Raw genomic sequence first — 22826 nt, 5'->3', positions numbered from 1 at the left:
AAATGAGAAGTTAAGAGTCCAAATAAAAGTTTAAAAGATATATTAATCAGTATTTAGCTTGTCCAGGGATAGGCGTCAAAATGTTGCGTCCCGTTAAGTTGGGTGATTCCGGTACGGCTGACTTCCACAGTTTTGCGGTGGCTTTCAAGACACTTGGTTCTACAGGATATCTATGGAAGCTGTGCTATTTCCTTTTTGATTGTGGCTCTTGCTGAGCCTTGCCTCCAGCAACAAAGAGAGAGAGGGAGAGAGAGAGACTTCGCCTGCAATTGCAGGGGTGACAAGTTGGTTGTCTTGTTGCTGTCACGTACACAGCACACTAGCACACACTGCACTGCTCTGCAGCTGGTTTTTTAACCCATTTTTTTCCTGTGTATTCCTGTAAGGAAAAGAAAACCATGTCTTGTGTCCGGAGTCTGTTTCCTTTGATCGCAGACCATTTTAAACACTGAGATATAAATCAACAGGGTATGGATTTTAGATGCCTGTTGAAATGTGGTAATCAACCTTTTGTTTCTACAACCACAGGAGACTAAAGTTCACTCTTTTGCATCTTTCCTACCTCCCTTTCAAGTGTCTCTGCTTGAAGAAGGCCATGACACCTTTTCAGGTGTGACAATCCATATTCTCTCACGACAGGTCTGTCAGTAAAATCCACATAGGAATTTTCCAGAAGTAGTTACATTACGTTATCAGCCATCTTTTGCTCAATGTTCTTGTTTGTATTTCTTTAAAAACACACAAGGCTACCTTAAAAAGTTCAATATGCCCGTAAGTAATTCGTGGCTGTAATCGACTTTTCATGACAATGTTATTTTGTTCAAGTCAAGCAAGACAACACACTAATATGGGGATGCAGAGCATTTTCATTATCTTGTATTAATACGCAATAATAGGTTGTATCATTGAATTATCTAAGTCTGAGCATACATGTTGCTTTCTATGTTCACTTGCTACATGTGAAATAAAGCAAATTAAGTTCATTTTATCAAGTATTTGCTTATTTCACTTTTGAAAGCACTCATGAAGGCCTGTGGAAAAACAATGATGTCCAGTTTTGTGTAAAAGGGTTACATGGTTACATCTCATATAAGCGGGTATTGGGCAGTGTTAGTCAATTACAGCTTATAAAGTATGTGGGATTCAACCGGGAGTGACAGATTCCACTGAAAGTGAAAAAGCATCTAAAGCTGATCCTAAACTTGCAATACTGACTAGTGTATTTCCTCATTTGGAGGAGGAAAGCAGGGAAGTGGGGGGTGCCTTTGGAATCCAGTTAAGTCAAAGCTGACACAGTGATGGAAAATTGAAAACAAGCCATCTCTCCCTTGGCAGCCAATTCTGCAGTGCTGTAGGACACTTGATTCAGAGGTCAATTTTCAGCCAATTTGATTCACACCACGTGATATCAACAAACAGCTGAAGGCTTGGATACTGCAAAGGCTATGGGTCTTGGCAGTAGTACTGAATGAAGACTTGTGTTCCAGAACTAGTTGCAGCCCTAGCCAGTATTGATATGGCTAGTCCAGTTCAGTTTTTGGTCAACGGTGACCCGCAGGATGTTGATAGTTGGGAATTCAGTGATGGTAATGCCATTGAATGTCAAGGGGAGATAGATTCATTCTTGGAGATGGTCATTGCCTGGCATTGTGTGGCGTGTGTGTTACTTGCACTTTTCAGCCCAAGCCTGAATGTTGTTCAGATATTGCTGCATATGGGAATGGACTGCTTCAGCATCTGAGGAGTTGCGAATGGTGTTGAACATCTGCAATATCAGCAAATATCCTCATTTCTGACCTTATGATGACGGGAAGGTCATTGATGAAGCAGCTGAAGATGGTTGGACCTAAGACACTACCCTGAGGAACTAGTGCAGCGATGTCTTGGGACTGAAATGATTGGCCTCCAACAACCACAGCCATCTTCTTTTGTGCTAGGTATGATTCCAACCAGTGAAGAGTTTTCCCCCTGATTCCCATTCCCTTCGATTATGCCTGGGTTCCTTGATGCCACACTTGGCCAAATGCTGCCTTCATATCAAGGCAGCCACCCTCATCTCCTCTCTTATTCCCTTTTGGAACATAATTCTAACAGTTCCTGGTTCCTAAGAGGCCTGGAATTCACTGCTTATGAATCATGGGCACATTCCCATGCTCTACTAATCTAAGCAACTATGCATTAAGTGCATAATCATGCTATTGTCAAAAAAGTCTTGCCCAACTATTGCCACCATCCATTTATTCTGAAGTATACCTAGTGGATAGGTATTATTCTCTATAGAATTATGGCCACTGACCAATTTGTCACATGGAATGAAAAGAATGGAACTCAGATTTCTGCAAGACTTGATGGATAAAGGTATCTTATGTGGTATAAAGTCGGACACACCTTGTCCTCAAATTCAATTCCTGGCCTCCATTGGGTTATTTCCTGTAAGGCAGGTATTACAAGCAAGCTCAGGATATCAAAGGGCAAAACAGAATCAGCCAGGGTTCCTATTATTCTGTTGAAAAATGCCTGTGTATGAATATCAATTGAGAAGAGGATCCACCTTATTGTTGACCCACTTGAAGTAAAATATGGTTCTGCACTGTATGCAGAGATAACATCGACCTTACAAAACTCCAGTCCACATTTGCTGCATAAAGGGGAGGTGGAGGAAATATTAAAAAAAAACACAGAAAAGGGGGAAGGTATTGCAAGGTTAGAAAAGCTTCGTCGTGATACAATTGCGCTTTTGTACTTCTGAAGCCAGCAACAAACTTCGCTGCTGCTGTTGGTCGGCCACCCGGGCAGCCTCTGGTCGGGCAGCCTCTGGTCGGCCACCCGGGCCCCGAGCGGCCGGGAAATGGAGTCGGTGTTTGTGACAGTCGGGACAACGAGCTTCGATGAACTGATCCAAGAAGTGTCATCTGAAAGGGCGACTCGAGTGAGTGGACTCGGCAACTGGACGAGAGGAGGTGGGGTGGGGGAGAAGGAGAAGGAGAGGCTGGGGGGGGGGGGGGGGCGGAGAGGAGAGGCTGGGGGAGGCTGGGGTGGGGGGTGAGGAGGAGAGGCTGGGGGGGGGGGGGATGAGGAGAGGCTGGGGGGGGGGGGTGATGAGGAGAGGCTGGGGGGGGAGGGGGGGAGAAGAGGCTGGGGGGGAGGGGGGAGAAGAGGCTGGGGGGGAGGGGGAGGAGAGGCTGGCGGGGGGAGAGGGGGGGAGGAGCGGCTGGGGGGGGAGGGGGGCGAGGGGGGTGGGGGGTGAGGAGAGGCTGGGGGGATGAGGAGAGGGGTTGGAGGGGGTGTTGGGTGGGGGGGAGATTGAGGGGTTGAGGGGGAGGAGGAGGGGATGAGGGGTGTTGGGGAGGAGGGGTTTGGGTGGGGAGGAGGAGGTTGAGAGGTGGGAATGGGGGGTGAGGAGGTTGAGGGGTGGGTGGGGGGAGGGAGGCGGCGGGGGGAGAGACGCGGGGGAGGAGGAGGGGGTGGGGGTTGTAGGAGGGAGAGAGTGTGAGAGAGTGGAGGGTGGGGTGAGAGGGAAGTGGGCTCAGAGAGAGTTGGGGGAAAGAGTGGTGCGGGGGTATAGGTCTAGGTGGGATAGAAGAACCAAGGGATCTTAGAATACAAATGCATTAATCACTAAAAGTTGCGCTACAGGTTAGCAAGGCCACAAAAAAAAATGCTTTTCAAGCACTTGGTTTTATTTCCCGAGAGATAGAATTGAAATATAGGGAAGTCATTGCTGGTCAGCTGGTCACCTGCAGTCATTGCCAACCTGCTTGTCACTGCCTGCCATTCTGAAAAAGACCCATTTATTCCTACTCCCTGTTTCCTGTCTGCTAACCAATACTCAATCTATGCCAATGCCCATGCAATGAGACGGGGTTAATTAATAGTCTTCTTGTGCAAGGTCCTTTAGGGAACAGTGACCATAACATGAGAGAATTCTTCATTAGTTTGGAAAGTGAAGTAGCCCGATCTGAAACTAGGGTCCTAAATCTAAAGCAAGGAAACTATGAAGGTATGAGGCGTGAGTTGGCTAAGATCGATTGAGGACCTTCATTAAAAGGCATGACATGACAGTGGATAGGCTATAGTTAATATTTAATGGAATAAATGTATGCATTGCAACAGTTAATATATTCCTTTCCGGTGCAAAAACACAACAAAGGAAAACTGGCCCAACCGTGGCTAACAAAAGAAATAGGATAGTATCAGATCCAAAGAGGAGTCATATAAAGTTGCTGGAAAAAATAGCAAGCCTGAGGATTGGGAGCAGTTTAGAATTCAGCAAAGGAGGACCAAGATTGGTTGAGAGAGGAAGGATGGAGTACAAGAGTAAACTTGCAAGGAACATAAAAAAGGATTGTAAAAGCTTCTATAAGTATGTAAGAAGAAAAACATTAGTGAAGCAAATCCATCTGTATATTAAGTGTTTGTAGCTTGAGGAGCTTCAGATTCGAGTTGAGGAGCTGGAGTCCAAGTTACAGACATTGCGTCATATCAAGGTTGGGGAAATTACCTGGACACTTTGCCCAGGAGGCTGTCATACCCCTCATTAGGTAATTCAAATTTGGTCTGTGATCAGGGATAGGAGGGTATGACTGCAGGTGAGGCAGGTATGGGGACCCAGGGGGTAGCGTTCGAGGAGCCACAGCCCCTGCAATTGTCCAACAGTTACGAGGTTCTTGCAAGCTGTGTGGTTGAGAGCAGGGACTGCAATGAGGATGAGCGAACTGACCACAGCATCGTGGTACGGGGAGCCATTCAAGTTGCGGGATGAAATAGGAAATTAGTAGTGGTAGGGGACAGTATAATTAGGGGGAAAGATACTGTTCTATGCAGCCAAGAGCATGAGTCCTGTAGGCTGTGTTGCCTGTCTGGTGCCAGGATTAAAGACACCTCCTCAGGGCTGGAGAGGAACTTGGAGTGGGAGGGGAGGGTTCTAGTTGTCATCGTCCGCGTTGGTACCAACAACATTGATAGGACTAGAAAGGAGGTTCTGCTGAAAGAATTTGAACAGTTAGTTGCTAATTTAAAAAGCAGAACCTCCAAAGTAGTAATCTTGGGATTATTACATGAGTCACAGGCAAACTGGCATAGGATAAATAAAGTCAAGGAGTTAAATGCGTGGTTCAGAGATTGGTGTGGGAGGAATGAGTTTCAATTCATGGGGTACTGGCACCAGTACTGGTGTAGAAGGGTGCTGTTCCAGTGGGACGATCTTCACTTGAACCGCGCTGGGACAATTGTCCTAGCAAATCGAGTAACTAAGGCTGTAGAGAGGGCTTTCACCCAAATAGAAGGGGGGAGGGTTCTGGAGAGGGGATACGTAGGCTTACAAAGCAAAAGGATATGGTAGCATTGCAGGGCAGCTATTTAGGTAATGTTACCCAGAGTGTGACAGAAAGGAACAGAGTGTATAAACATTTATAAAAAAAAAGCAGCAAATAGGGTTAAGGGGGAAAAAAATGGCAAAATGAATGGTTCTTTATTTAAATGCATGTAGTGTTCAGAACAAAATAAATGAATTAATGGTAGAAATATTGCTTAATGGGTATGATCTTATAGCCATTACGGAGACATGGTTACAAGGAGACTAAAGCTGGGAACTGAATATTCAAGGTATGTGACTTTTTGAAAGGACACGCAGGCAGGAAAAGGTGGTGGGGTAGCTTTGTTATTACGAGATGGAATAAATATAGCTAGAAATGATCTTGGATCGAAAGATGTAGAATCCATGTGGGTGGAGGTAAAAAATAACAAGGGGAAGAAGGCACTGGTGGGAGTAGTCTATAGGCCCCCTAACAGTAGCTATACTGCAGGACAGAGAATAAATCGAGATAATGAGGGCAAGTAAAAAAAGCAGTCCATTAATCATAGGTGACTTTAATCTTCATGTAGATTGAGAAAATCAAATTGGCAGAGGTAGCCACAAGCAAGAATTCATAGAATGTATTTGAGACAGTTTCTTTGAACAATATATTTTGGATCCAACCAGGATCAGACTATTTTGGATCTGGTAATGTGTAATGAGGCAGGTTTAATAAATGATCTCAGAGTAAACGATCCCCCAGGAAACAGTGACCATAACCTGGTAGAATTTAGCATTCAGTTTTGAGAGTGAGAAACTTTGGTCAGAAATAACTGTGCTAAACTTAAATAGGGTAATTACAAAGGAATGAGGGCAAAGTTGGCTGGAGTGGACTGGGAAAGGAGTTAAGCAGAAAACACGGTTGATGAACAATGACAGACGTTTAAGAAAATAGTTCATGGCTCATAACAAAAATATACTCCAGTGAGGAAGAAGGATTCTAGGAAGGGATAAAACAACCATGGCTAACCAAGGAAGTTAAGGGTTGTATCAAAGTGAAAGAAAAAACATACAATGTGGCAAAGATTAGTGGTAAGCCAGAGGGTTGGGAAAGTTTTAAAGACCAACAAAACATCACCAAAAAATAATAAAGGGAGAAAATAAACTTTGAGGGTAAACTGGCAAATAATATAAAAACGGACAGTTAGAGCTTCTTTAAATATATAATAAGGAAGAGAGAGGCCAAAGTGAATATAGGCCCCTTAGAGAATGAGGCTGGGGAAATAATAATGGGGAACCAGGAAATGGCAGAGGAATTGAATAAATACTTTGCATCAGTCTTCACGGCAGAAGACACTAATAGGATTCCAAAAAATACTAAATAATCAAGAGGCAAAATGGGGGTGGGGTGAGGGGGAAATAAATACAACAACTATCACTGGAGAAAAAGTTCTAGGGGCTAAAGGCTGGTAAGTCCCCTGAACCTGATTGGTTGCACCCCAGGATATTAAATGAAGGAGCTACAGAGATATTGGATGTACTAGTAGTAATCTTCAAAGAATCCTTAGATTCTGGAAAAGTCCCAAAGGATTGGAAAACTGCCAATGTAACACTCTTATTCAAAGAGAGAGGAAGACAAAAAACAGGTAACTATAAGCCAGTTAGCTTAACATCAGTCATTGGGAAAATCTTAAAGAGTCTCTTTAGCAGAGCATTTAGAAATGCATAATGTAATCAAGCAGAGTCAGCATGGCTTCATGAAGGGAAATCATGGCTGACAAATATATTCAAATTCTTTGAGGTAACAAGCAGGATAGATAAAGGGGAACCAGTAGATGTAATATATTTGGATTTCCAAAAGGCATTTGATAAGGTATCGCACATAAGGCTACTTAATAAGACAAGAGCCCGTGGTGTAGGGGGCAGTACATTAGCATGGATAGGGGATTGGCTAACTAATAGAAGACAGAGTTGGGATAAGGGGAACATTTTCAGGATGGCAACCTGTAACTAGTGGAGTGTCACAGGGATCAGTGCTGGGGCCACAATTATTTACAATATATATTAATGACTTGGATGAGGGAAGTGAATGTACTATCGGCAAGTTTACAGATGACACAAAAATGGGGTGGGAAGGCAAGCAATGAGAATGACATATATACAGAGGGATATAGACAGGTTAAGTGAGTGAGCAAAAACTTGGCAGATGGAATATAATGTGGGAAAATGTGAGGTTATGCACTTTGGCAGGAAGAATAGAGGAGCTGTATATTATTTAAATGGAGAAAGACTGCAGAAAGCTGCAGGACTGAGGGATTTGAGGGTCCTCGTGCATGAATCCCAAAAAGCTAGCATACAAGTTCAGCAGGTAATAGGGAAGGCAAATGGAATGTTGGCCTTTATTTCAAAGGGAATGGAGTATAAAAATAGGGAAGTCTTGCTAAGACTATACAAGGCACTAGGTAGACCACATCTAGAATACTGTGAACAGTTTTGGTCCCCTTCTGTAAGGAAAGATATACTGGTATTGGAGGCAGTCTACAGAAGGTTCACTAGGTTGATCCTGGGTATGGAGAGATTTTCTTATGAGGAGAGGTTGAGTAGGTTGGCCCTACACTCATTGGAATTTAGAAGAATGAGAGATGACCTTGTTGAAACATACAAGATTCTTAGGGGGCTTGACAGGGTAGATGCTGAGAGGCTGTTTCCTCTTGTGGGAGAGTCCAGGACCAGAGGGCAAATAATCTCAGAGTAAGGGGTCGCCCATTTAAGACAGAGATAAGGAGGAATTTCTTCCTTCAGAGGGTAGTGAATCTGTGGAATTCTTTACCGCAGAGGGCTGTAGAAGCTGGGTCGTTAAGTATATTCAAGGCTGAGATAGACAGATCTAGGAATCTAGGATTATGGGGAAAAGGCAGGAAAGTGGAGTTGAGGATTACCAGATCAGCCATGATCTCATTGAATGGCAGAGCAGACTCAATGGGCTGAATGGCCTACTTCTGCCCCTATGTCTTATGGTCTCTGGTTTTATGAGGACAGATGTAGGCCCCTTACAGTGCGAAACAGGGGAATTTATATTCGAGAACAAGGATATGGCAGTGCAATTAAATAACTACTTTAGTTCTGTTTTCACGGAGGAGGACTCAAATAACCTCCCAGAAATACTAGGAAACCAAAGGTCTAGTAGGGAAGAAGTATTGAAGGAAATTATTACTGAAAAAAAAGTGCTGGAAATTAATGGGAATGAAAGCTGATAAGTACACTGGGCCTGATAATCTACATCCCAGGGTACTAAAGGAGGTGGCCCTTGAAATAGTGGATGTGTTGGTTGACATCTTCTAAAATTCTGTAGATTCTGGAACAGTCCCAGCATATTGGAGGGTGGCAAATGTAAACCCACTGTTTAAAAAAGGAGGGCAGGGAAATCAGGGAATTTCAGACTGCTTAGCCTAACATAAGTGGTAGGGAAAATGCTAGAGTCTGTGATAAAGGATGTGATAACAGGACACTTAGAAAATATAAACGGGATTTGACAAAGTCAACATGGATTTATGGTGCACCTTGACTACAGCTCCTCACACCCCGCTTCCTGTAAGGATTCCATCCCGTTCTCTCAGTTCCTTTGCCTCCGTCGCATCTGTTCTGATGATGCTACCTTCAAAAACAGTTCCTCTGACATGTCCTCCTTCTTCCTTAACTGAGGTTTTCCACCCACAGTCGTTGACAGGGCCCTCAACCGTGTCCGGCCCATCTCCCGAGCATCCGCCCTCACGCCTTCTCCTCCCTCCCAGAAACATGATAGGGTCCCCCTTGTCCTCACTTATCACCCCACCAGCCTCCACATTCAAAGGATCATCCTCTGCCATTTCCGCCAACTCCAGCATGATGCCACCACCAACACATCTTCCCTTCACCGCACCCCCCCCCCCCGGCGGCATTCCGTAGGGATCGTTGCCTCTGGGACGCCCTGGTCCACTCCTCCATCACCCCCTACTCCTCAACCCCCACCTATGGCACCTCCCCATGCCCACGCAAAAGATGCAACACCTGCCCCTTCACTTCCTCTCTCCTCACCGTCCAAGGGCCCAAACACTCCTTTCAAGTGAAGCAGCATTTCACTTGCATTTCCCCTAACTTAGTCTATTGCATTCATTGCTCCAAATGCGGTCTCGTCTACATTGGAGAGACCAAATGTAAACTGGGCGACCGCTTTGCAGAACACCTGCGGTCTGTCCGCAAGAAAGACCCAAACCTCCCTGTTGCTTGCCATTTTAACACTCCACCCTGCTCTCTTGCCCACATGTCTGTCCTTGGCTTGCTGCATTGTTCCAGTGAAGCCCAACGCAAACTGGTGGAACAACACCTCATCTTCCGACTAGGCACTTTACAGCCTTCTGGGCTGAATATTGAATTCAACAACTTTGGATCTTGAACTCCCTCCTCCATTCCCACCCCCTTTCCGTTTCTTCCCCCTTTTGTTTTTTTCCAATAATTTATATAGATTTTTCTTTTCCCACCTATTTCCATTATTTTTAAATCTATATCTTTTATGCCCTGTTAGCTTTTCCACCCCACCCCCATTAGAGCAATACCTTAATTCTTAATTAGCACATTCGTTTAGATAATATCATCACCTTCAACACCTCTTTGTTCTTTTGTCTGTGACATCTTTCGATTATCTGCTCCTATCACTGCTTGCTTGTCCCTACAACCACCCCCCCCCCCCCCACTTCTCTCCCCTCCACCACCCCACCTTAAACTAGCTTATATTTCACCCCACTCCTAATATTCGCTCAGTTCTGTTGAAGTATCATGAGGACTCGAAACGTCAACTCTTTTCTTCTCCACCGATGCTGCCAGACCTTCTGAGTTTTTCCGGGTAATTCTGTTTTTGTTATGGATTTATGAAAGAGAAATCATGACAAACCTGCTGGGTTTCCATCACCTTACTAATTATGAATGTTAAACTCACTGATCTCTGCTTCCTGAGTTACTTTTGCTACTTTAAAAAAACAGGAGTAACATCTGGTCCTCCGGCCCTTCTCCAGTATTCAGTGATTTCTGCAAGATTTGTGCCAGAGTTCCAGCAATTTCCACCTTTAGTTCCTTAACGATTTTCACGTGCATCTTATTCAACCCCTAAGATTTATTTACCTCGCTTTCACAGCTTTTCAGTACTGAATTAACGTGGGAACTGTCCCACTATTGTAATATTGGTTTGTTGCTGATGCCTACCCTGTTCGGATTTGTTGTGAAACAGCAATATCACTTATTGTTCACTCTTAGATTCTTCAAGATTTGGGCTACAGAAAGCTGATTCTTCAGATTGGCCGTGGCTCTGTTGAACCAAAGCCTTTAGTTGGAACAAATTTTACTCTTGAAGTGTTTAGGTTCAAGGATTCAATAGCAGATGACATACAGAATGCTGCACTCGTTATCAGTCATGCTGGTAAGTGTTGATTCTGTGTTTTGATAAACAAAGAAAAAGTCTTGCACTTATATAGCACCGTTAATGACCAAAGCACTTTACAAACAATGAAGTACTTACTGAAGTGTGGTCATGGTTGAAATGTCAGAAATGTGGCAGCAAATTTGCACACAGCAAGCTCCCACAAACAGCAATATGATAATTAAAGTAAAATACTGCAGATGCTGGAGATCAGAAATAAAAAATACTGGAAAGACTCAGCAGGTCTGGCAGCATCTGTGGAGAGAGCAAAAGGGTTAATGTTACGAGTCCAATAGGACGATGACTTCTTCCGAAAGGAAGAGGAGTGAGTGAAAGCATGGCACACTCTTAATTCCTCTGCTGATGACTCAGTAATGTAAATATATTGTCTATTCAACAGCATCTTCCAAATCCATGACCCCTACTGCCTAGAAATACAAGGGCAGCAGGCACGTGAGAACACCACCACCTGCAAGTTCCCCTCCAAGTCACATACCATCCTGACTTGGAAATATATTGTTGTCCTTCATTGTTGCTGGGTCAAAATCTGGAACTCCCTACCTAACAGCACTGTTGGTGTACCTACACCAGTTGGACTGCAGTGGTTCAAGGTAGCAGCTCACCACCACCTTCTCAAGGGCATTTAAGGATGGGCAATAAGCACATCCCTTGAACGAATTAAAACAAAATAACAATGAGCATGGACGGTTTATTCAACTACAGAGGGCATTCTTAATTGTGCCCATTCCTATCATCACCAATGGCAACACAGCACTTCCAGCAAGTGTCTCTGGATAGTGAACAGGAAACCTGGCAGATTTTTCTTTGCTTAGCCAAGCAGCACTAAAGCTAATTATAATGCTCCAACTACTATTGTGAATGAGATCAGCTAACAGCACAGACTGGAGATGGAATCTGTCACCTTCTTGATCTGTATTAGCTCATTTAACTTGCCAGATAAATTAAGTAAATATTGAGGAGAGAAATTCAGTGTTCAGAGTAGACATTGTAATATTGGAATTTAACCATCATTAAGCTGTTAGTTTAAAATATTTTCTTGTAACTGTTACTCAGGCTTGTGGTAATTCCATAGAATCTCCAGCACAGAAACTGGCCATTTGGTTCAACTGACCTACCCGTGTTTATATTTCTCATGAGCCTATTCCAACCTTGCCCTCATATCCCTCAAATCCCTTTTGCCTCATGTATGCCTCAGGCCTTTCCTTATATGTGTCAATTCTATCTGTTTGAACAGCAAGTTCCATGTTTTCACCCTGTGTGAAGAAATCCCTCTTAAATTATTCATTTCATCTGTCACTAGTTATCTTATTTTTATGCTCTTTTGTTCTAGATTCACCCATATGGAAAGTTTCTCCACAGCTATCCTATCGCAGCCATTTATAATTTTAAATACCTTTATCCTGTATCGTCATGAGAATAGACATTAGCTCCCTGCTTTCATATTCTATTCCTCTAGAACTCAGAACTTTGAATATTTTTGTGAGTCAGCAACATGCAATGCACTTACTATTGTTTGCTTCACATACAAAGGCCTAATGTTAGCAAAAGGGCTCAAATGTCCAGTGGATTATATAATATTTCTGATGTTATCTGTTGTCTCAATGACAGTAACACCAGGGATTAATTAAGTTTTTAAAAAGCACTTCCAAAAGCAAATTTGTCAGTAACATCAAAATGAATGTGAGAAAGCAGTGCAGAAGAGCCAGATGTATTTTTGTACAGATTGCTGGAGATATATTTTTCTTGTACTTAATTTTTCTAACTATAATGCACATTCAGGTGCCGGCAGTTGCCTGGAGACCCTTGAAGCTGGAAAGCCCCTCATCGTTGTCATTAATGAGAAGTTGATGAACAATCACCAATTGGAACTAGCCAAACAGCTGCACCGAGATAGTCATCTTGTGTATTGCACTTGCAGGTAGGGATAATTGTTTATAAAACTGAAGGCTTGGAAGAGTTAATTTTTAAAAAAAGTTTCCCTTTTAACATGTACTCACATTCATGCCACACCCCTTGTGACCAGGGGTGTACTCTATTTTGCATAGTGAAGTCTGACCAAAAAAAGTTCTAGAGCCATTACATGAATGTCACTGCTCTCAGTATTACCTAAGAGACAGTGTCAGCCTGCGGGTGGCTGCTAAGATTCAGCTTCAGTATGTCAAGCTTTCACTCATCCAAAAAGTGAGGTGTCTGTGGGACTTAACGATTGTCTACTTTGGTAACAATTTTAAATATTGATCGTTTGCTTGTGTATGCATGCATGAGTTTTGTTTTCTGATTTTTTTTTAAATGGTAAAGTATTTTCTAATACAGCTCCCTGAAAGTCAGTGGGTAATTGGATATGATATTGAGCAATAATAACCGGGGGTACTGGATTTTTATTTCAGGCTGTTTTTGTGTTAGCAAACGGGAATAAGAACAGATGGTGGTGACAAAGGGGAAAAAAAAAGAGGGTTTCTATTCCTATTTGCTATTCGGTGACTCCTGTTGTGTTGTCTCGAAAATCTGATGAAAGGTCAACCTGAAACTTTAACCCTGTTTCTCTCTCAACAGCTTTTGCCAGACCTCCTGAGTATTAGGATCAGGTTGATTGTAATGCCGTCAATAGCCAGATAGCCTAATTGCACTCATTGCCTAGGTTGATGTGTGAAGAATGGTCAGTTGTGCAAGTTGGCAGACAGCATGAGGATGACATAAAAATCAGAAGGGTGACCTGGCAGAGCATTGAGAGAACTACTCCATTTTAGATGAAAATAAAACAGTAGATAGAGTATTCTCAGTGCTCCCGATCCTCCTAGATTTAGCATCGGTTTGTTTCAGAATTATATTATTTTCTCATTATGGTCATATTTTTGCACAGATTCAATTTTTGGAACATTTTCTTAATGTCAAATTTATGTTGGCTGTTGGAGAAAGTTTCTACTGTGAAGGAATAAACCTGATGGTTTTTTAAAAAGCAGTTTTCATTTTTTAAGTATTAGATTTTGCACCTCTATAACCCAGGAGTGCTCAGAATCATAGAGCCATTAACCACACAGGGGCCATTCAGACCATTGGGTCATTGCCAGCTCTCTTTGGATCAATCTAGTCAATCCCATTCCCCTGGTCTATCCCTATACCCCTGCAAGTTTATTTTTCTCAAATGCCCATCCAATTTATTTTTGGAATCTTTCATTGTCTCTGCTTCCACCACCGTTGTAGGCAGACTGTGCCAGGGCATTATCATGTATAAAGGTTTTTCCTCACGTCCCACCTTCATCTCTTTCCCTTAATATTAAATCTGTGTCTCCTAGTCCTTGTGCCATCAGCTAATGGGAACAGCTTTTCTTTGTCTACCTATCTGAACTTGTCATAATCTTGTACACCTCTTATCAATATCTCTTCAATCTCCTTTGCTCTAAACAGTACAACACCAGCTTCTCCAACCTAACCTTGTAGTTAAGATCCCTCATTCCTGGAAAGATACTGGCAAATCTCTACACCCTCTGTAGCCTTCACATCCTATCTGAAGTGTGGTGACCAGAATTGGAAACAATATCCTAGTTATGGCCTAACCAGAGATTTATAAAGCTTTTTAAAAGTTCAGCATAAGTTCCCTGCTTTCGTACTTGTTATGATCCAGTTAGAGGCCAGTAAGTTCTTTTATAAAGTAGACAAAATTTGAAATCCCAATTACTTACTAAGAAAATAAATCCACAAGATTCTATGGTTATAAACAAACAGAAGCATTTTTCTATACAAGAGTCAACAAAGCAAACAGTCAATAATTTCTATCTTATACTCTTAACATATAAAAATAAGTTAAACATGAATTGACAGGCAAACCGTAGTCAAACACATCAAACTGTATGTTAAATGGCAGACATAACCAAGTCAGATCCTACAAGTTTCTCAGCAACCCACCCAGATGTGAGTGATCACTGTGAGTTACAAAAATCCTTTAAACGCTGTTCAAACAAGGGATTTCAGCTCCCCTCCTTTGAGGATATAACCTCCAGTTTCCCTCAAAGCCACTCCGACTCAGCTTGGAAACCCCCTTGATTCTTCTGCCTGCACTGAGCTATCAGGCTGACTGAAATCCAGCTCAGATTGCCCCAACGTCTGCTCACCTCCCAACTGCTGAATCTGTTTGAAACTGCATCCAATTGGGTTGGCCAGGCTGCACCCCAGCAACTAACCACCGACATAATCCCTGCTATTGAGCTGTACTGAGCTGACAGCCACTGCTCACCATGGGCTTCTCTGTGCCTCAGCTGCCAGTTTCATGGAGCAGACAGCTTCATTGAGCTGACATCTGCTCCAGGGCTTCTCTGAACCCCACCTCCTCACAACATGGACCTACCACGGCTCTAGTGCTTCTCTGAGCCCCAGATGCATGTAGCTAACAACAGCACTTCAATTGTCATTTCTTCAGCTCCGACCTAACCTTGTCACATGGGCTCATTTTTCGCACCACACACCTGGTCACATGGGCAACATTTTTCATGCCATCTCACCAGCTGTCAAAATAAACCCAGAGCCAAGCATGTGTGCTGCTGTGCTGTGCTTACGCTGGATACCCGAGCATGCTAGGAGCTGTAGTCCTCAGCCCAGACTCGAAAATTCCAAAAAGAAATCCACAAACATAGATTCCCTCATATACTCAATACTTCTACTTATGAAGCCCAAGTTCCCTGTAATACACTGCAGTCCCCATAGTCCTGTGATAGGGGGGAGCGGAAGGGAAATGGGTCCTTGGTTTAATATCTCATCTGAAAAAAACTGCCCCCTTGAACAGTGCACCATTCTCTCAGTACTACCATTCCGACAGTGCAGTGCTCCCTCAGTACTTGTCCTCTGATAGTGCAGCGCTCTGTCAGTGCTGACCCTCCCATGGTACTCCCTCACCCCCCAACCCCAGACAGAGCAGCATTCACTCAAAGTACCCTTCTGGCAATGTAGTGTTTCCTCTGTACTGAATGGGCATTGGTGAGACCATGCCTGAGTATTGTGGACAGTTTTGGTCTCCTTACTTAAGGAAAAATATACTTGCATTGGAAGAAGTTCAGGGAAGGTTCACTAGGCTGGTTCCTGGGATGAAGGGGATATCTTATGAGGAAAGGTTGAGTAGGTTGGGCTTATATTCATTGAAGTTTAGAAAAATGAAAGGTGATCTTATTGAAACATGAAAGATTCTGACGGCGCTTGATAGGGTAGATGCTGAGAAGATGTTTCCTCTCCTGGTGAAATCTAGAACGAGGGGGCAGATTTTAAAAATAAGGGAACTTCTATTTACAAGGGAGGTGAGGAGGAATTTCTTCTCTCAGGGGGTCTTTGGAATTCTCTTCCACAAAGAACAATGGAGACTTTGTTATTGAATATATTCAACGCTAAGTTAGACAGACTTTTGATCGATAAGAGAGTTAACGTTTATGGGGGCCAGACAGGAAAGTGGAGTTAAGGCCAAATCAGATCAGCCATGATATTATTGAATGGCAGAGCAGGCATGATGGGCCGAATAGCCTAGTCCTCCTGCTTATGATCTAACTACTCTTTCAAACTGCTCTCCCTGCCACCTTCAAAGATCTATGCAAATGAACCCTCTGTCCCTTTAGTATAATCATCCTGGGGGTTACCATTGACCAGAAACTGAACAGGAGTAGCCATATAAATACTGTGGCTACAAGAACAGATCAGAGGCTAGGAATCCTGCGGCGGGTTACTTGCCTCCTGACTCCCCAAAGCCTGTCCACCATCTACAAGACACAGCAGTGTGATGGAATACTCTCCACCTGCTTGGATGAGAGTAGCTCCAACAACATCAAGAAGCTCGACGCCATTCAGGATAAAGCAGCCCACTTGATTGGCACCCCATCCAAAAAATAATTCACTCCCTCCACCACCAAAGCACAGTGGCAGCAGTGTTTACCATTTCCAAGATACACTGCAGCAACTCATCAAGGCTCCTTAGCACCTTTCCAACCCATGACTGCTACTATCTAGAAGGACAAAGGCAGCAGATACATGGGAATACCACCTGGAAGTTCCCCTCCAAGCCGCCCACCATCCTGACTTGGAAATATATCGCTGTTCTTTCACTGTTGTGGGTCAAAATCCTGGAACTCCCTCCCTAACAGCACTCTGGGTGTAACTGCCCATGATACCAAACTTGGTGTGTTGCAAATAGCGTAGATGATGCAAATCAACTGCTTATGCCCATTGTAGCGCCCCAGGCTATTAGTGCAGCTAAAATCAGCTAGCTAACTCAGTATACGCCAGAATGTCTGGTTTGTTTAAGGTAGTGCTGCACCTAATGCAGTATTTATTTACTGTTATCAGGGTGATAACAAAACACTTAAAATCTGTACTGAGTTTTATGCATGCCAAACTACAAAATTCAGAAAAACTGATGAGCCGCTTCATAAAAAGCTATCTACGTCAGTCAGCTGAAGCAATAAAGACTTTCATAAACTGCACAAAAGGATGATAAATGTTGGCCATCCACTCAAAAAGCAGATGATTTGGAACTGTGGGTCCGACGCAAAATGTTCGGGTCTGAGCTTCGCCAAATACCATGTTGTTTAAGCTAGTAATATTTTCCCACTGATCTATCAATTCTCACTGATCTTGTCACTGTAGAAAAAGCTGGTATATAGTAATGGTGCCCGGACCTTTAAAAGGATGAGTCATTTAGCAAAAGGAATTAGTAATGGAAATGAATTATTGTTATATGTCCCAGGCAAATCATGTTGACCTTGAGAGTGTTCACAAACAAATTTTAAATCTATGAATTCTGGATAGTGCATTATTTCTGATCTACACAATGTACATTTGCCTTTTCAAAAAAAGTTTTATAAAGTTACAATGTACACTGGATTTGCCTAGGCAATGTCCTTTGTGTAAATGTGTACTCTAGACTGGTTACTTTATAAGCAATGTATTACTTAGCCCTGTCAAAAGGTGCCGTGATGTCTTGGGCCAAGTTCATTACAATGAAGTTTCAGGAAGTAGAAACTGTTACTGCAGATCTCTAGCCACATTATTAACTCGCTTTTGCTTCTTGTTTCAGCACACTTTCTGAAACATTACAAAAATTGGACTTCACATCCTTGAAACCATTCCCACCAGGTCACCCAGAAAAATTTTCAACATTTTTGGATAAAATCCTTGGATTCCAGTGACCTTGACAGTAATTTTAAAGTGTGATGGACTTTTTATTTCTATCTCTTTGGAATACCAACCTTCAAGAGCAACAAACTGAAGACCCACACTTATCCTGTGGTTAGAAATTTAATAATTTCTGCCCCAGCTTTTGTAAAACAATTGTGAATAGAACCAGGAAAAGAATTATTGTCCAACAGCAATGAGACAATATTGTTTGAAAATTCATATGTGTAACAAATGTATCTTTCACACAACTCTTTTCCAACTGATATTCCCTCATTTTATTACGTGTATTTCTGCATGTAGATTCTGTTAACTAGAAAATATTTCTGCGTTTATGCAACATGAAAGCACCAAACAAGCAAGTATTGTTAAAGTAAAATCTGTTTGTGTGTGAAGATGTAACCACACAAAAGTTTACTTTTCAGCTCCTTTTCTCCTTGCTGGAGTAAATTTGCTTATATGTCAACAGTGCTTGGGCATCTCCAAGAACCCTTTCATTATGTGTGAACCCAGGCTATGAGCACCTGAAGGCTGTTCAGTTGTGGCCCACAGTTGAACCAGATCCCAATTGTTACTCTGACGTGCAATGATATTCTGGAGCAGGAACCTTACTAGTTGATTTATCTCTTCACTTTCACCTCCTATCCTTTAAAATCTCGATTATGGACTATGTAATGCAGATTACACAAGAGTCAGTACAGGGAGATTAGTGGTAGGAATTTTCATAAAGAAAAGCTCTTGATATTGTTTACTACAAATTTATGGTTAATGTGGTGGATACAGTATTAACTGGTCTACAGGTTTCTGGATTATTCCTTTTCTCTTTCTGGAATGTAGAAGTAACATTTGCCACTCTCCAGAGGTGTACAAAGCATATCACATAGATGGGCACAATATATTAGGGGAGTTCTCTTTATTGGTGTGAGCAGTCAATACATCATGGTCAGAATGACAAATTATAAATTTTTTAATAAGTTCATTAGTAATGCCAAGGTTGCAATGTTCTTTGTTATGGATTGCAGGGCATTTACAACATAGAAACAGTGCAATTCATAGTCTCACAACCCTTTGTGTAAGTTTCTATCCTGTTCTCTATGAATCTCTTTATTCTTAGACCTATAGCTGCTCATTCTAGACCCCTTAATCACTGAAAACGGTCTATTTCTATCTGCCTCATCCTTTTATCACTTTAAAATGCCTATGTCAAATCACCCATTAATCTCCTTTGTTCAGATCCAATTTTTCAAGTCATAGTTCATATTTGCATTTCACCATATAAGGCAGCATCCTAGTGCTGAATCCTCAATTTCTTCAATATCTTTCCCAAATAGATCAAAACTGAACTGCCAACTGTAATCTTATGAAGATTTTTGTATGGCTTCACCATTGCATCTTGATTTTTCTATATTCTGTAGCACAGTACAGTGCAGTAGTTTCAAAGCAATGTACTTACCTGTTACTTTAAAATTGAACATTTCATGATAAATGCCTGTTAAGGAATCTTTGGGATTGAGGGACATTGTTTGCAATAGTTGGTCTGAGCTCCATGTTTGATGGCATCATCAACTTATTTCTGTGGGACTACAAGTCAGAAAGCCCTCAGGCCCCAATGGTATGCATCCAGCATACTGAAGGAAGTTGGGGAGGAAATAGTAGAAGCACTAATGAGGAGTTAGTGTTTCATAAATACAGAATGTGAGAGATTACAGTCCCCCTTCCACTATTTGAAGATACTGCTTTGCTGCCCCTCAATATTTGGCTGCACATTAACATTCCTGATCTTTGGCCACCCAGTATGAGAGTTAGTGGGCAAGTTTGAGGACTTCCTCATAGGACTATTCCTGGGCCTTGACAAACTGACATCAGCATGTCCAGGTGGTGTGGAGTTGAAGGGGTTGTTTGGCCCAACTGTCTGTCTTTCTTGCGCAGTTATGTTTGATTTCCTGGAGGTAAGCTTGATGCCTTCTACTGGTGGACGCTGGAGAAAGTGAAGTGTTTCATCACACCCTGGAACCAAATTTTAATTGATTCATTAAACTGTAAATTATATATAATTTAAAGAAAACCTATTGATTGTGCCCCTTTAAGTAGGAGACACCTACCTTTTAATTGGTGATGACACCTCTCATTAATCACTAACATTTAAAAAGTAAAAGCATGAACAAAAAAAACCTTTAGAAACAAAAGTTATACAAAAAGACTGGAGGGTGATGAATGCTACACCCATGTTCAAGATGGGGATAATCTGGGGAATGATTGCACCTTTAGTCGGTTGGATCATAAGTAAATTTCAACAAAATTTTGTGGGGCAAAATTAATGAACAGGCATGAACTAATCCAGGACAGTCACCTGAGTTTATAAGGAGCCAAGTCTTGTTTGAATAGGCGTTTTGAAGATTCAGAGTGTATAAGTAAAAGAAATATGGTTGTTACTTACTGTATATCACATGTTCTCAAAATTCAAAATGTGTAATAAAAGTAATATATATTAAAAGTATTGGAATTGGGGGCTGGCAAAGTATATAGATAAATAGAACTCATATGCTTGTGTTTTGACTCTAGTCACTTCCATGGCTGCCACTTTAGGCTAAATCCAGAGGTGTAGAACTTTGGAAAACTGCTAAACTCTGAACTGACCTTTTTCTTCCAGATCCATTTAGTTACAAAGATTGCTTTCTTCAACTTCTGCAATATTCTCCACCTCGCTCCTACCTCTCTATCCTCACTACTGCTGAAACCCTGACCCATATCTTTCCTATCTTAAATCATGACTTCTCAGGTGCTTTCTCTGGATTTCATGCTGCCACAAACTAAAACTCTGCCAGGATACTATGACCTGTGCTCTCAGCAGCAGAAAGTCACATCACCCTCACTTTTTTAGGTCTCTGTGCACTAGCAAATTGGCTTCCAGATCCTTGGCCTTGTTTTCAAATCTGGTTTAGAGACCTTCCACCAGTTTGATGATCTCAAGCTATGCTTCACTCCAACACCAGATTACCTCCTGTGATCTGCTCTCTGTGCCTCATCATTGTTGGCCATTTATTGGCCACCACGTCCTTCCCTAGAAATCTTCGCCTTGCCACCACCCACTTACGTTTAGCTTCAAAAGACCCTTTATATCATAATTTCAGTCCTCTACCTTTTTATTTTCCTTTTTTCTTCCTAATTAGCATCGACCATTTTTCTTCAGTGTAAAGTGCTTTCTTTCTATATGCAAGAAGCTCAACAAAAAGGTGATCTGCCTGAAATGTTAATTCTTTTTCTCTCCACAGATGCTGCCTGACTTGCTGAATTTTTCCAGCATTCATGTTTTCATTTCCGACTTCCAGCATCTCCTGTATTTTGCTTTGATAAAAATGACCTTGCTTGACTTGCATATGCCTTGATGGTCTTTTTTTCTATTTTGGCTTAGCTTGTCATCTTTCACAGTATGGTTTCCCCACTGTGTAATTGGTCTGCTGTCTCTCCACCCTGTGTGCTAAACAATCATTTAAAAAAGAGTTTGAATTTATATTTACCTTGAAAGGGGCAATAATCCAAGTACATAGAGGAGATGAAGGCTGAATTAGTTGAGGATGAACTCCAGATAAGTGATTAAATTGCCATCTTAAAATGTTTCAAAGATACTTTTATGATGTTTATAAAAATAGAGACATGGGAACTAGTCCGAGGTTTCTTGCACTCATGCAGTGATTTAGTTTTGACACGACTACTATTAGTCTGTGTATGTCATCTCCCTGCCCTATCAATAAACAATACCACAGAAAAATTCACATGAATTGAAAGTTAGAATTTACCTGCAGTTTCCCAGTAGGTAACTGCAAACAAACAGTGTATTAGTGAATTGGGCCAGTCTCAGGTTTGATCACTGATCATGGCTCACTTCAGTTGAGGTAGTTGATAAATGGATCCCAAGCCAGATGGTGAAGTATGAAATCAGATGTAAATCCTTTATTTGCAGAATGCACTACATATGTCTGTCTTCTGCCTACCAACCTAGTACCAGCAGTCTTTATACTTCTTATTCCACAGATGTCTATTTAGACAGCAACATAACTCCCTGTTAGGGAATTGAACCCCAGTCTCCTGTGTGACAGGTGGGGTATATGAACCACCATACTATCAAGAAGCTTGATAAGTCTCTCTTTATAAGTGCTCTAAGCACTTAATTAAACAATGCCTTTCAGCTGTATATCTTAATATAATTAACATGCAATTAACAGATTCCCCTTTCTTTAAACAATACTTTATAGCTTACTCAAGTAATAACAAAACAAATCAGATTTTAAAAATTATGTACCATAATAAGTATTAATTATGGTTTTTAGTGTGTAATGTGCCTTTAAGAATAATGCTTGTTAAGGAAGATCACATGATCTGTAGTAACCAATAGAAGAGTAGTGTGGGCTACCTCAGCAACCAGTGTAGAGATGGAGTTGGAGTTGAAAGCACATGTATAGTTGCTGCCGCATATATTGTAAATAAACTTAAAAGTTTCCACCCACGAACTGTCTGCTGATCAACTCTATCATTAATAGTACAACTTGGCCACCCCACAACAAACTAGCGATGAGAATAAATTAGGATTGAATAGAAGAAATCAAGTTAAAAAGAAAGGAAGATATACTCACCAGTCTGCTGTTGCTTTAAGTTCTAAAGAAAGGCCCCCGATCCAAATGGCTGAGAAATCTCCTGGAGCACTCCTGACATTTAAAAAAAAATACCAAAATTGCAAGACCCCCAAGTGAGAATTCACAATACAGGTGAGCTAAACAAGAAAAGAGAATCTGTACTAGTTGTAAAATAGGCGGCAGCTCCGCAGGCTCAGTAGGTTGGAGAAGCTGGCACACAAGTTGGAAGGAGGGGGAGTTGGAGCAGTGCTACAATTTTAAACTTAAAAAAAAAGATAAAACCCTG

General features: G+C 41.9%; 1 protein-coding gene across 2 annotated transcripts; it reads left to right on the top strand.

The window, feature by feature from the left end:
* The first annotated feature begins 2770 nt into the window (after positions 1–2770).
* zgc:92907 (uncharacterized protein LOC436733 homolog) lies at positions 2771–21279 on the top strand. Of its 2 annotated transcripts, none has more exons than XM_041195454.1 (4): positions 2771–2929; positions 10580–10742; positions 12543–12681; positions 17812–21279. In XM_041195454.1, the coding sequence occupies exons 1-4, from the start codon at positions 2849–2851 to the stop codon at positions 17921–17923; spliced, it is 495 nt and encodes a 164-aa protein (XP_041051388.1). In that variant the 5' UTR covers positions 2771–2848; the 3' UTR covers positions 17924–21279. The 2 variants fall into 2 exon arrangements, with proteins under 2 accessions (XP_041051388.1, XP_041051390.1); XM_041195456.1 differs by having other exon boundaries at positions 2821–2960.
* The last annotated feature ends 1547 nt before the right edge of the window (positions 21280–22826 follow it).

This window comes from Carcharodon carcharias, chromosome 9 (genome assembly GCF_017639515.1).
Source record: "Carcharodon carcharias isolate sCarCar2 chromosome 9, sCarCar2.pri, whole genome shotgun sequence".
Classification (NCBI taxonomy): Eukaryota; Metazoa; Chordata; class Chondrichthyes; order Lamniformes; family Lamnidae; genus Carcharodon; species Carcharodon carcharias.
The sequence above is the reverse complement of the archived record's forward strand: the minus strand, read 5'-3'. Positions and strand labels throughout refer to the sequence as shown.

Bases quoted from the DNA above. Each gene is read 5' to 3' on its own strand.
- zgc:92907 (XM_041195454.1), top strand. From the start codon at position 2,849: ATGGAGTCGGTGTTTGTGACAGTCGGGACAACGAGCTTCGATGAACTG. The intron at 10,743-12,542 runs GTAAGTGTTGAT...ATGCACATTCAG, and splicing joins ACTCGTTATCAGTCATGCTG to GTGCCGGCAGTTGCCTGGAG. The intron at 12,682-17,811 runs GTAGGGATAATT...TTCTTGTTTCAG, and splicing joins CTTGTGTATTGCACTTGCAG to CACACTTTCTGAAACATTAC.